The sequence below is a fragment of the Oryctolagus cuniculus genome, chromosome 18 (genome assembly GCF_964237555.1).
Source record: "Oryctolagus cuniculus chromosome 18, mOryCun1.1, whole genome shotgun sequence".
Lineage (NCBI taxonomy): Eukaryota > Metazoa > Chordata > Mammalia > Lagomorpha > Leporidae > Oryctolagus > Oryctolagus cuniculus.
In genome coordinates, this window is record NC_091449.1 from 20,315,682 (window position 1) to 20,331,093 (window position 15,412).

The 15,412-nt window shown below is 45.7% G+C and overlaps 1 protein-coding gene across 3 annotated transcripts in view; it reads right to left on the minus strand.

Moving 5' to 3' along the window:
• LOC103346641 (b(0,+)-type amino acid transporter 1) overlaps positions 1–15,412 on the minus strand; it is a 33,122-nt gene that overhangs the window by 5,321 nt on the left and 12,389 nt on the right. For all 3 annotated transcript variants that reach the window (XM_051829746.2, XM_051829742.2, XM_051829741.2), the window contains 2 exons: positions 4,381–4,477; positions 3,404–3,553 (listed from right to left, as the gene is read on the minus strand). In XM_051829746.2, the coding sequence (XP_051685706.1) occupies positions 3,404–3,553; positions 4,381–4,446 (216 nt within the window). In that variant the 5' untranslated portion in view covers positions 4,447–4,477. The remainder of the gene's footprint in view (positions 1–3,403; positions 3,554–4,380; positions 4,478–15,412) is intronic.

The window sequence follows — 15,412 nt, forward strand, 5'->3', positions numbered from 1 at the left end:
CTTTGATTCCTTTGCATCTTCCAGATACATAATTATACAATCTTCAAAAGGTTTTAAAGACTTTAAAAATTATTTTCTGCCTCTCACACCCCAAATTGCTTTCTTCTTTCTATATCCCTTGCTAGTATATTCAAAACAATGCTAAATGGAGACCAGCATTGTGGTGTGGTGGGTAAACTGGTTCGAGTGCCCTCTGCTCCACTTCTGATCTAGCTCCCTGCTAATGCACCTGGGAAAGCAGTGGAAGATGGCCCAAGTGCTTGGATCCCTGCACCCCTGTGGGAGACCTGGGTGAAATTAATGTTCCCATAATATTCATTTTCCATGAACTTTTTAAAGACCCCCTCATTGGCAAGGATTTAAAAAAAATGTTGCACCAAAATAAACTTGCCTTTAAGTATCTTCATATAATGTACTGGGAATTTTTTTTTTTTTTTTGACAGGCAGAGTTAGACAGTGAGAGAAAGAGACAGAGAGAAAGGTCTTCCTTCCATTGGTTCACCCCCTAAATGGCTGCTGCAGCCGGCGCACCGTACTGATCCAAAGCCAGGAGCCAGGTGCTTCTCCTGGTCTCCCATGCGGGTGCAGGACCCAAGCACTTGGGCCATCCTCCACTGCCCTCCCGGACCACAGAGCAGAGAGCTGGACTAGAAGAGGAGTGACTGGGACAGAATCTGGCGCCCCCACCGGGACTAGAACCCGGGGTGCCGGCGCCGCAGGCGGAGGATTAGCCTAGTGAGCCGCGGCGCCGGCTGGGAAATTCTTAAAATCAGATTTTCCTGGTATTCATTTGTTCCAGATCACTGAAAAAGGAGAACTCTGAAAGAAGCCAGAGTGATTGCGTATTCCTTACAGAGTGACTGCTCTCTCCTCCCTGACACCTCGGCTTCTCGATGTTATTAGGTTTTTCTGCTCTTGGTTTTCTGCATTTGTTATTGTGCTTTCTGAGTTGCCTGTTTTCCTGTTTATTCATCCAAGTATCGAATGTGAGGAAGTTCTTCACGTGCAGTGTAGATGGTGCCCGGGCCTCCGTCTCCTCCCACTGTTGCTCCAGCTGTGTGCGCACGCGCAGTGCCCGTGTCCTCTTGGCCCCACAGGTTTGTCTTCTTGAGTTCCTGTTTTGTTGCCTCACAGAGAACGAGACTTGTATTATTTTTTGAAATATTAAATTTTCCTTTGTGGTGGCAGAGGAGGTCACGTGCCAGTCTTGTCTTGGATGCACTTGGAGAGGCGCGTGTTGGGGGGTCCAGAGTTGGAGCCGTAGCTGGTGATGTTTCCAGTCCCGGGCCTCTTCCTAGTGGAGTGTCTGGCTCCACGCTGGCTGGAGGAGGTGTGCTCGCTGCTCCCTGCCGGTCCTGCGGTCTCTGCTCACAAGCACTTCGCAAGGGTGTGGGAGCTGGATGGCTGCGTGGATGGATTTTCAGCATCATCTCCTCACCGGGAGATTTCGCATTGCCAAATGATCTGGCTTTGTCCTGGGCAACGCTGTAGGCCTGAGTGCTTGTCTGACACGTCTCGCCCTTGTTTTCTGAGTTTTAATTTGCCTGCTGCTGCTTTGCCTATCCTCTTATGTTTGATTTTCTTTAATTAATTTATTTTTACAGATCATTTACTTGAGAAGCAGAGTGACAGAAAGGGCTTCCATTCACTGGTTTCCTCCCCAAATGGCCACAACGGCAGGAGCTGGGCCAATCTGAAGCCGGAGCCAGAAGCTTCTCGGGTCTCCCACGTGGGTGCAGGGCCCCAAGCACTTGGACCATTCTCCGCTGCTTTCCCAGGCCACAGCAGAGAGCTGGATTGGAAGAGGAGCCACCGGGACTCGAACTGATGCCCACATGGAATGCCATGCAGCAGGCAGATGCTTAGCCCACTGTGTCATAGCGCCAGCCCCTTATGTTTGATTTTCCACAGCTTCATAAACCTTCCTGCTAAAAACCTCTCAATAAGCCAGCTGTGCACAGCTGACAGGCTCGTTCTCCCATCTCACGTCACTCGTATTTCTGTCAACACTCAGCGTGTACTTCTGTCAGTCTTCTGCCCTTGAAGAGAGCCAGTCTGTGGGAAAACACTCCCTAGGAGAGTATTTTCCTTATTTCAAGTCGGAAAACTATCTTGCATTGTAAAAAAAAAAAAAATTCAAATTCCCAGCTCAAAAACAGCTAAAGCAACAGTAGCTCACACAGCCAGCACGCTGCGTGCTTCACAGGTGTCTGCGCTGAGCAGAGTCACGTGGCTCACGCAGGGCGGCCCAGCCTGACACGTGCTTCTCGCTTCCCTGGCGTGTGTGGTGCCTTTGGAATGTGACTTCAAACCTCACATGCATGTTTTGTTGAAAACTTCCTGCTGCCTTTGGCAATTTACTCATATAAACATGAGCTGGAAGTGGAAGGATTAGGAGATTCAAGATTATATAGAGATGTTGGGACCGGCACTGTGGTCGAGTCCTGGCTGCTCCACTCCCGATCCAGCTCCGCGCTAATGCACCTGGGAAAGCAGTGGAAGTTGGCCCAAGTGCTTGAGCCCTTGCACCCACGTGGGAAGAAGCTCCTGGCGCCTGGCCCAGCCCTGGCCATTTGGGGAGTGAACTGGCAGGTGGAAGATCTCTGTCGCTTCCCTTCTCTACCTTTCAAACAACAAAGGAGCCTGACACATATTCTCCCAAGAAAACATTAACCAGGAAGATGTTCTCGTGGGCACCCCCATACAGCTCATTATCCAGGGTCTTATATGATGTGCTCCGTTTCTTTTGTCACCTCCTCCCCTATTTGAGAAATGTGTCTTCTGTGGGCAGTGCTGGCATCCCATATGGATGCTGGTTCCAGTCCCGGCTGCTCTACTTCCAATCTAGCTCCCTGTTAATGCACCTGGGAAAACAGTGGAGGATGGCCCAGGCACTTAGGAGACCCAGAAGAAGCTCCTGGCTTCAGATTGGCCCAGCCGTGGCTGTTGGGGCCATCTAGGGAGTGGACCAGTGATGGAAGACCTCTCTCTCTCTCTCCTGTCTGCATAACGGACTTTGAGATGAATAAATCTTAAGAAAATAAAGTGTCTGCTGGTAAAGGCTGTGCCTTTGTTCTGAGAGTCACCCTAACCGTTAGAGCTACCACAGCTGTCAGAACCAGTGGTGGCCAGGAGGTGCCGACCCTTAGATATTTTACATGATAGGTTATATTATCTCCTATGTATGCCCACATAATAGCGTCAGCCCCTCCCTTTAGGTGTGGTCTACAAGAAGCAGTAAGGAAACTGGCTAGGCGTCCTCGCCCCACGGCTGTGCACAGGCTGGCCTGGCCTGCGGCCTGCACTGACCACACGCTGCTCACTGGGCTCTTGCTCAGTGCAGAGCCGTCTACGTCACTGTAAGAAACCAAAGCCGCTCGTGACCGCGGGACACTCAGCTTACCTTGATGGGCCTTTCCAGTTCTTTCCTTGTAAACCTCATCACGATGAGTCCTAGAATCGTCAGGCCATAAAACAGCCATGTGGCAAAACTGAAGTAATTGACGAGGGAGTTTATGTCACCAGGAATGATATAAATGGTCGCAACGATCCCCTGGTAGACAGAAGAGCAAATTTTAGGTCATCGGTGCATGAAACCCGGTCCTCACTGCTTCGCAGACGGCCAGAGCAGCGGTTTCCCTGCGCACAGCACTAGCGTGACAGAGACCCCGGGCAGCCCACCCGGGCAGGGGTTAAACCGGACTTGGCCGTGGGGTCTGTTCTCTGAAGCCTGGGAAGCGGCTTGGGAAAGCCAAACGTTTGAAGTTGTGGTTCAACGCAAGGACTGAGCGTGGACGGGTCTGACCAGCCCTGCCTAACGGTGACTTTCCCTTCCAGAGTTCTCCACACAGGCAGGACCTCGGACGATGAAGCTCAGGTCTGGTCTGGGCCTGTGCTGGTTGCATGGCCCTGGACTGGTCTTTCCCCGCTGTGGGTCTCGCTGTCTCCATGGTGAGCAGGTTGATGGACAGCAGAGGGGTGGGGAGCTTGGACAGAAGGCTAGGAATGTGGGTGTCCTGGGACCCCAGAGTGGTGACACACAACCGAGGACCATCCCCCACAGAGGCCCTGACCTCTGAGTTGGGAGTGGCTGCTGTCAGTCACCACTAGTACAATGCATCAGTCTTCTCTGGGCCAGTGGGCCAGTGTCGTTTGTTAGAAAGACCCGGAACAAAGGACACACGTGGAAGATCCACACGGTGGCTGTCGTGGATAAATTCCGGGGGCGCAGCCAGGTGTATTGCTTGTTTGAACTGTCCTGGGTGTTGTTTCAATGCAAGGATCTTGGGAACCTGGGCTTAGCAGTACGCATCTGTCACCGTGCAAACTGGGGTCTCTCTGCCCTCCAGGTGGGCGCTGTTGCGCAGGTCCCATACGTACGTAAAAGATGATGGCAGGGGCTGGGGTCAGGCGCCTGACACTGATGTAAGAGAGCACTTTGAGCATGTGGCCTTCCCGGCCGGCCACGTAAACGAGTCTGAAAAACAAGCACACAGCCATCAGCAGCTTGTCCCACAGGCCCTGAGTTAGTGTCCGAGTCCCACTCCTGAGGCCACAGAGGGCCCGCTGGGCGGCCTGGTTGCCCTCCTGGAGGAGGAACCAGGAGCGAAGAGCGGCAGAGAGGAAGGCACCCAGCATGAAGTCGGCAGAGCAGGAAGAGACACTGGAGAGGCCCTGAGATCTTTGAGGCTTAAAATATGCGAGAAACGCGGGTCCTGGGGGAAGAGCTGGGAGCTCAGCGCCTAGGGCTGCCGGCAGAGCAGACAGGCGGTGCTGATCCTACGCTACGAAACAAGCCAAAGGAGGGGCGGCTCCGCACGCAGGGATAGTCCGGTAATCTGGAGGATGCTTAACGCCTTCGAGAAAGGCACTGCGTCCCGCGTCCGAGTGCCGGCCGCTCGGCCTCTGAGCCAGCAGCAGACGGTGACTCAGGTGCGCGGGCCCAGCCCCAGCCATCACCTGCATGTGCGTGTGGGGACTGAACCAGCAGACGGAATGCAGGTTTCTCTCTCCGCTAGTTCCCTCTGCCTCCCGAGTAGATGAAAAAATAAACATGAAAAGATAATCGAGAAGATGATCTAAGCATTTCTTCAAAAAGTGGCCATAATTAAAGTTTCAATTAGAGACCAGTGGAAAAAAATGGGTTGGAACCTGGATCTGAAGTACAGAGAGCTGGAAAACGCAGGTGAGAAATACGAGAAATTCACGATCAGAAACAACGTAAGGCGAATTTAAAATGCGGAAAGCTTTATGATGCAGAGACCAGCGCTCGACCTGAGACACCAACAGCCCCGGATGTAGACATCGCAAAGAGGCAGACTCTTACAGGCTACTGGATTTAGACGATGAGCCCCTGAGTTAGCATGAGCTATAGCAAACGTCACGAGAAACGGTATCCAGAGTGATGAGGGAACTTTCAGATTGGAATTCGATGTAAGTCAGCTGGCGTTCAGGACACCGGCAAGGTAAATGCACTTTTGGATGGATGGAGGCACCCACTCTGCGCTCCCAAGTCTTCTCTAGCACGAGGACAGCTCACGGCAGGGAATTTCAAAGAGCCACGTTAGGGGCCAGCACCGTGGCTCACTGGCTTAATCCACCTGCGGCGCCAGCATCCCATATGGGTGCCAGGTTCTAGTCCCGGTTGGTTCACCCCCCAAATGGCCGCTACTGAGGTCTACCTCTGCCTCTCAAATAAATAAATATTTCAAAAAAATATATATACAACATAAATGAGTAGAACACAGTCCCAACTGCAAAGGACAGGTAACTCCACTGAGACGGAATATTAGATATTGCCTGGGCCTGGAGGTAGGAACAGAGATCAGCGTTCGGCAGGAGGGAGCTTTTGGGTTGATGGGAATGTCCTGGGGTTGATTGTGATGGGGTTCACACAGCTTTATAAGCCTGCTAACGTAACTGAGCTGAGCCTTTACTAAGGGTAAGTTTTATGGTACTTAGACCTCAGTAGGGCTATTAAAGTTGTGTTTTTATATACTCAGAGTGAGCCACTGTTACTTGTAATAGCAGGAAAATATATGACTTTGGAATAAATCTGACAAAAGATGTGTAAGAACTGTACACCCACAACTACTCCAGAACATTTTTAGAAAAAATCAGAGATGACCAGGTGAACAGCAGTCCACGCCCGTGGAGTGGGAGACTTGGCACTTCCCCGTGCAGCCCTGCCCCAAGCCCCCAAGGCTCTAAAATCCTCACAGACATGGGAAAACTGGTGACCCCTACGCTGATCCGTTGTCCCCCTTATCCAGATGGACCAAAGACCTAACGGGGAGACCATGCAAAGGTAATGGGAGTGCCACAGGCCACTGGTCTGGACAATAGTTTCTCATGTGTGACCCTAAAAGCACAAGCAGCAAGTGCAGAAATTGACAACGGGGGTGGCAGCCAACTGAAAAGCCTCTGCACAGGACAGAGAACAACAGAGTGAAGAGGAAACCGTCCAGCTGCGAGAAAATACTGGCAAAGCATAATCAGACTGAAGGCTGACTTCCAGAGGACACAGGGAACTCCAGAGAACAAGCAAACAACTGTGAAGGTGGACAAAGGACCTGAACAGAAAGGCCACAGCCACATGAAGCAGGCTCAGCATCACCTGTCAGAGAAACGGGACTGCAAGCCGCAGTGCACCGCCTCACACCTGTTCCAGCGGCCGCGATCCGAGAAGTCAAAGAGCAGCCTTGGTGAGGAGGTGGGGAGGACACTCTTGGTGGGAACCGGAATTAGCGTAGCCATTTTTGAAAACAAAACAGGGGTTCCTCAAAAAATCAAAAATAGGATTACCGTGAGATCCAGCATCCCACTTCTGGTTAAACATCCAGAAAAGTCGAAGTGTTCATTGCAGCAGCAGTCACAATAGCCAAGACACAGAGGCAGTCCAGCACCCAGGAACAAATGAAAGGCTGAGAACGTGCTGTGAAGACCCGCTGTGCCAAGGGAAGTAAGCTTGGGCACGCAAAGACAGCCAGCACATGATCTCACAGGTACAATCCCAAAATTCCAGACTCCTGGAGGCTCGGAATGGCAGAGGGGAGGTGGCCTTGGAGGGGGTGCTGGTAGCCAAAGGGAGGCCGGGAGAAGGGCTTCTGGCACCTGTTGCCCGGCAAGGTGACCATGGTTAATCACAGTGTGCCACACAAGGGGACTTCAGAAAGGTCGTGGGAACTGGACTCAAAAGTAAGTTTGTTTTGGTGCAGAAAGAATTCTGAAATCCATGTAATTTTTTTCCATCACAACACATTTTCCATACACTTTTTAAAGACTGATAAATTTCAGAGTTTCAGAATTCAAAAAAATGGGTTCTAGGGGCTGGCGGCATGGCATAGCAAGTTACACTGCCGCCTGTGAGGCTGGCATCCCACGTGGTCACCGGTTTGAGATCCGGCTGCTCCACTTCTGATCCAGCTCTGTCTCTCTCTCTCACTGTCCACTCTGCCTGTCAAAAATAAAAATAAAAAATAAAAAATATATATAGTAAGTGCATGTATATATATATGTGTGTGTGTGTGTGTGTGTGTGTGTGTGTGTATAGAGAGAGAGAGGTGCCTGACCTATTCACTTTCCTACAGTGAAAGAAATAATATCTAATATTTGCAAAGACATCTAGGATCTAGCTAGGATCTAAACATCCCTGTTCTTGTTCATCAGTCCTCTTTGGTTATATGTTTTGCTCAGCTTTGGTGAGGAAGGGAGAGAAGGAGGGGGAGAGAGAGATGGAGAGAGAAAGCAAGCCGAGTGCTTGGTGTTTGATCTATTTACTTTCTTATAGTGAAATAAACAATACCTAAGCAACTCTAAGAGAAAGATCTGTAGGGTCTATCTAGGGTCTGTATCTGCCTGCTCTTGTTCAGTGATCCTCTTTGCTGTTTTTCTCAGCTGTGGAGGAAGGAACTGACTTATATGAACAGTGATACATTGAGGTAGACAACTTACCTTTTTGGGTTCTGTATTTCACCAAATACATGTGGCACAGCTGCACTTTGTAACTGCACATGCTGACACCTGAACTCTCTTTTTTGGGTGTAAGGGACAGCGGCCTCACAAGAAGTGAGGTTCACAGGAAGGGATGTCTCGTTCTCCCCTCCGGGCTCTTCTCCCTCCTGGCTATGCACAGGAAAACATATTCGGAAATTTTTGTCTTTAAAAAAATTTAAATGTGGGGCCGGCGCTGTGGCTCACTTGATTAATCCTCTGCCTGCAGTGCCAGCATCCCACATGGGCACCGGTTCTAGTCTCGGCTGCTCCTCTTCCAGTCCAGCTCTCTGCTGTGGCCCGGGAGTGCAGTGGAGGATGGCCCAAGTGCTTGGGCCCTGCATCTGCATGGGAGACCAGGAGGAAGCACCTGGCTCCTGGCTTCAGATTGGCGTAGCTCCAGCTGTGGTGGCCATTTGGGGAGTGAACCAACAGAAGGAAGACCTTTCTCTCTGTCTCTCTCTCTCACTGTCTGTAACTCTACCTGTCAAATAAAAAAAATTAAATGCTTTATTAATGCCTTTCTTTTTAGTTGAGACTTAGGGAAATCATTTCCTCACACTGTCGCCTCAACTAGAGAGGATGGCACACATCCAGCTGGGCCTAGAGGAACAAAGGAAGAAAAAGTCATGGCTGCCTTGTAATTGTTGGCAATTTCTGCATGCATGTTATATAGTGCATATCATATAGTGCATATTATATAGTGCACATTATATAGTGCATACCATATCGTGCATGTTATATAGTGCATATCATATTGTGCATACCATATAGTGCACACCATATAGTGCATACCATATAGTGATATTATATAGTGCATGTTATATAGTACATATTATATAATGCATGTTATATAGTGCATATCGTATAGTGCACACTATATAGTGCATATTATATAGTGTGTGTTATATAGTGCATACCATATAGTGCATGTTATATAGTGCATATCATATCATGCATATTACATAGCTATATTATATAGTGCATATCATATCATGCATATTACATAGCTATATTATATAGTGCATATCATATAGTGCACACCATATAGTGTATACCATATAGTGCATGTAATATAGTGCATGTTATATAGTGCATACCATATAGTGCATGTTATATAGTGCATACCATATAGTGCATGTTACATAGTTTATATTATATAGTGCACACCATATAGTGATATTATATAGTGCATGTTATATGGTGCATACCATATAGTGCATGTTATATAGTGTATATTATATAATGCATGTTATATAGTGCATATCGTATAGTGCACACCATATAGTGCATATTATATAGTACATACCATACAGTGCATGTTATATAGTGCATATTACATAGCTATATTATATAGTGCATATTATATAGAAGTGTTTTCATGCTTCACAACAATCAGAAAAGATACTCTTTCCAATAAAATTCCTCAGTAAGTTCTAGCTGGAAAAGCAACCTGGCTTTCCCCTTCCCCTTACAACTTCCCACAGATCTGGAGCCCTTATGTATCTCCACCAGACCGAACTCCGAGGATGATCTTCCCTATGGCAATCCACCATCGGGATGAGCCACTGAAGCCGGTGGGGAAGAAACACAAGCACCTCGCTCAGGTTGCGAGAATATTTCACTGAGTAGATTCTATCCTAGACATTACACTAGAGCCAAGTGACATGGCTCAAAAGACATGCTTCCTTCAAGGGAATTGATAATAAAATATGAATGACAAATGACTATATCATAGTTAAAACTTGGGGGGTTACAAGTAAGAATATGAGAGCAGGTTAGAGGACAAAAAATAAGAATTAATAAATCCTTCAGAAACTAAGGTAACAAGCTAACAAAACAATTAACAAAACAATAATGAATCCTTTCTTATCAATAATCACTTCAAATGTTCATATGTTAAACTCCCTAATCAAAAGACAAAGTAGTTAAATGAATCAAAAATTACCCAACTATATGCTGTCAGTGAGAAACTCATTTTATCTATTTTCTATCTATCTATCTATCTATCTATCTATTTATTTATTTATTTTGACAGGCAGAGTTAGACAGTGAGAGAGAGAGAGATAGAGAGAAAGGTTTTCCTTTTCCATTGGTTCACCTCCCAAATGGCCGCTACGGCCAGTGCACTGTGGCTGGCACTGTGGCTGGCACTGTGCCGATCCAAAGCCAGGAGCCAAGTGCCTCCTCCTGGTCTCCCATGCGGGTGCAGGGCCCAAGCACTTGGGCCATCCTCCACTGCCCTCCCGGGCCACAGCAGAGAGCTGGACTGGAAGAGGAGCAACTGGGACAGAATCTGGCGCCCTAACCGGGACTAGAACCTGGGGTGCCAACGCTGCAGGCGGAGGATTAGCCAAGTATGCCACAGCGCCAGCCAAGAAACTCATTTTAGATTTAAAGACACACATAATCTGAAAATGAACAGATGGAAAAATATTTCATGCAAGTGGCAACCAAGAGATAGCTACACTTATACCAGACAAAATAGACTCTAAGTCAACAACTATCACAAAATACAAAGAAGGATGTTATAAACTGATACAAGGGACAAATTACTACAAATAGAAAAAATAAATATATGTAAGCTCAACATAAGAGAACATAAGAGGAAACATTGGCAGGACTCAAAGGAGAAAAAAAACCTCCAACAATAATACAAAATTTCAATACTGCACTTTCGATAATGAATAGAACATACAAAGAGAAAACCAACTAGGAAACAGAGGTCTTAACACCCAAGACCAAATGGACACTGCTGCCCTCAGTTTGGATTTGCCAATACTGGTTCCACAACAGATCCTGTATTATCACCAAAGCTGTTTCAGTTCCTGCTGGTTGTGGTCCTGCATCAATTCTACCCAGCCAGGTTCCTGCCAGGAGACATGGCCTGCTGAGACTCCTTGGTAGGCTTGCCAACCTCTGCCCCCAGTATTTCGTCAAGCACTCCTGAAACTTGGCTCTGGCCCCATTTGTCTATAGGCTGATAGCAGTTCTACCCACCTAGAAACCCAGTAGAACCCCTAGGCACACAGCCTGACCCTGGTTACATTGTGAATCAATGCAACAGCCCTATAAATGGTCTCTAGTCCTTCGAAAACCCAGTCTGAGAAAAGGCCTGTTCACTCCAAATCCGCTGGGAGACACAGCTGTCTGTGACACTGGAGGCGGGCCTGAGAACTGTCTTGGCTGTGGACCTGAAACAACCCTTACCTCAGTTATAGCTCACTACAACCACCAACTCAAGTATGGCCACTAAGGCACCCAACCAGTGAGCCACAGGAACCTTTACAGAGACCTAGTTGAAGCTAACTTGCGTGCCTGGCAACAGAGGCACTGCCCTGAAGTGGGCAATCATCCTGGTACCTAGCCACTAACAGGTCTGAAGCCTGGGTTTAGGGAATCACAACAGATAATCTTCTCTGAATTCCGAGACCTGCTATGACAGGATGTAACAGAAAAAGCCAGAATGCAAAGATCAGTGTGAATACCAGCGTTGTCAGTACAGAGACATTGATGCATGACCACAAGGATCAAGAACAATCAGAGAGGCGTCGGTGCTGTGGTGCAGCGGGTTAACACCCTGGCCTGAAGTGCCAGCATCCCACATGGGCACCAGTTCTAGTCCTGGCTGCTCCACTTCTGATCCAGCTCTCTGCTATGGTCTGGGAAAGCAGTAGAAGATGGCCCAAGTCCTTGGGCCCCTGCACCCGCATGGGAGACCAGGAAGAAGCTCCTGGCTCCTGGCTTCGGATGGGTGCAGCTCCAGCTGTTATGGCCCTCTGGGTAGTGAACCAGTGGGTGGAAGACCTCTCTCCCTGTCTCTACCTCTCTCTGTAACTCTGTCTTTCAAATAAATAAAATAAATCTTAAAAAAAAGAACAGTCAGAGAAATATGGCATCACCAAATGAGCAAAAAAGGTGCCAGTGATTGACCCCAAAGAGATGCAGATGTGTGATCTGCCCAACCAAGAATTCAAAACAGCCAGTTTAAGGAAGTTCAGCAAACTTAGGGAATAATTCAGAAATGTAAGCAGAAATATTTAACATAGAGGTTGTGACAGAAATGTTGAACACATTTTGGACCTGAGAAACAATGCATGAAATGAAAAGTTTAATAAAGCACACTGACTGCATAAAAGTCAGTGAGATCACCAGGCTGTTCCAAGCCACAGATTCCATTGGGAACAAAAAGCAAACGTATGAAAAGTGATGAAGAAAGCTTATGCCATCTGTGGAACAACATCAAAAGAGCAAATTTTGAGTTCATTGAAGTTCAAGAGGGAAGAGAGAAACACAAAGGGTAGAAAACTTATTTAAAGCATAAAACTTTCCAAATCTGGAGACAGGCACCCAGGTACAAGATCAACTGTCACCAATGAGACTCACTCCTGATGAGACTACTCCAAGACTTACGCTAATCAAACTGTCAAAAGTCACATATAAAGACAGGATCCTGAAAGCAACAGGGAGAAGCAGCAGGTGACATCTAAGGAAGTACTCACAAGCCTAGAAACAGACTACAGGCTTCTCAGCAGAAACCTTATGGGCCAGGGAAAAGTAGGATGGAATATTTAAATTGCTGAAGGAAAAAACTATCATTGGAGAATACTGTACCAAGTACAGCCATCCTTCAGAAATGAGGGGCGGGATAAGGCTTTCCCAGACAGACAAAAGCGGAGAGAGTTCATCACCTCCAGACCCATCTTACAAGAAATGCGAAAAAGGAGTTCACGCTGAAAGTATTCTAATTAGTAGCATGCAAACATCTGAATGTTTAAAGCTCGCTGGCTATAGGGAGTAAACAGTAAATTCAGAATACTCTGAATGGTACTGTAATCATGGTGTATAAGCTACATATCTTTAGTATGAAGATGAAAAGACAAACTATCAACACTTACTAAAAGAATTAAAAGATATGCAACATAAAATTGTAAACTGTTGCGGCGGGTGCTATGGCGTGGTAGGCCTCCACCTGTGGCTTTGGCATCCCCCATGGGTGCTGGTTCGAGTCTCGGCTGCTCCACTTCCAACCCAGCTCCCTGCTCATGGCCTGGGAAAGCAGCAGGGAATGGCTCAAGTGCTTCGGTCTCTGAAGCCACATGAGAAACTCAGAAGAAGCTCCTGGCTTCCGGCTTTGGATTGGCCCAGCTCTGGCTGTCGTAGCCACGTGGGGAGTGAACCAGGGGATGGAGATCTTTCAGCTTCTCTCTCTCTCTCTCTCTCTCTCTCTCTCTCTCTCTCTGTAACTCTGCTTTTTAGATTAAATAGACAAATCCTTAAAAAATATAAATTGTTACATCAAAAATTCAAAATGGGGAGACTTAAAACAGAATTTTCTTTTTATACAAAGTTGAGTTGTTGTTAGTTTAAAGTAGCCTGTTGTCACTGTGTTTTTCTGCTAAGCCAGATAACTGCAAAGCAAAAACCTACACCTACACCAAAATAAAAAGCAAAGAATCAAAACGCACCATTAGAAAAATCAATCACAAAGGAAAACTGTAAGATGGGAGAAAGGATCTATAAAACAACTAGAAAACAAGAGGGTGCCAGGAGTAAATCTGTACTTAATAATTACCTGTACTTAATAATTATCTGTACTTAATAATTAAATATATTAAATTCTCTAATTGCAAGAAACAGAATGGTTGAATGGAGCAAACACAAGACCAAAGCATATGCTACCTACAAGAGACTCACTTCACCTGAGAAGACACACATAAACCAAAAGTAAGGGAATAGAAAATGATATTCCATGCAAATAGAAACCAAGAGAGAGCAGGGTTGGCTATACCAATGTCAGACAAAATAGATTTTAAATCAAAAACTGTCTCCAGAGACAAAGATCCTTCTATTACATTTTTACAACATGATATATAACAATGATACATAATATATATATATATAATATCCAACCTCAGAGCACCCAAGTATATAAGACAATTATTGATATACTTTACTGAAGAAATTGATAGCAATACAATAATAGAATACTTCAACAGCTCACTTTAAATAACAGAAAATCCAGATTGAAAAATCAATAAATAATGGACTTGGACAACATCGTATACCTAATAGACTTAAATATAATGCAAATTTTCACCAGTATAATTCTTTACACATTCTTCTCAAGTACACACAGAACATTCTCCAGCACAGATCATGTGCTAGATCATAAAATAATTTAAGAAGATTAATGTCATTCCAAGTTTCTCTTCTGACCACAATGAAATGAAACTGGAAACCAATAAGAGCAAGAAATTCACAAACATATGTAAACTAATTTGTACATGAGCAGCCACTAGGTAAAAGAGGTGATCAAAATGGAATTGAAAAAAATCTCTCACTGGATGAAATAAAAAATAAATACTACCAAAACGTATGGGACGCCTATATTGAAATAAAGATCTCAAATAAGCAACCTAAGTTTACACCTCAGGGAACTAGAAGAAGAAAAAACTAAATCCAGTGGAAGGCAGGAAATAAAATGTCAACATAAATAAAGAGAGAACAGAAAAAAATAGGAAAATAATTAGCACACATGGAGTTGAGTTTTGAGAATATAGGTCCTTAGCCACACAAACAAATAAAAAAGTAAAAAGACTTAAATAAAATAAAAAATGAAAGAAGAGACATTGAAAAGCTTGCTTCAGAAGTGGAAAGGTTCATACGGGACTATTATAAACAATTATATGGCAAAAGACTGGATAACATAAAAATAATGAATATATTTTTAAAAAAGATTTATTTTATTTATTTTGAAAGAGTTACAGAGAAAAAGGGGGAGAGAGAGAATAAGAGATCTTCCATCATCTGGTTCACACCCCAAGATGGCTGCAACAGCAGCTCTGGGCCAGGCTGAAGTCAGGAGCCAGGAGCTTCATCCAGGTTTCCCACATGGGTAGCAGGGGCCAAACACTTGGGCCATTTTCCACTGCTTTCCCCAGGCCATTAGCAGGGAGCTGGATCAGAGTGGAGTGGCCAGGACATGAACCAGAGCCCATGTGGGATGCTGGCATCACAGGTAGACTTGCCCACTACACCACAAAACTGGCCCCAGTGATTAAATTTCTATAAAATTACAACCTGCCAAGACTGAATCAAAAGAAATAGAAATGTGATTGTTTGGATGCAAAACTATTGGATGTGGTTTTATTGAGCATTGTCAAATTTGTAAGCTTCGTAGGGATGGACATCACATTTATAATGCCCTTCTATATGTGCTACCATAGATGTGAAATTCTTGACCTTAATATTGTCCTCGAAAATGTTAAATTGAGAATTCTGCTAACTTACAGTTTATGAGTTGGCCCACTGTATTACTGCAAGAAATGTTTGATTTTCGGCACAGTGCAAAGGTTCCTTAAACTGCATATGTCTTTTTTTTCTAATTCTATTTTTCTTTTTTTTGACAGGCAGAGTG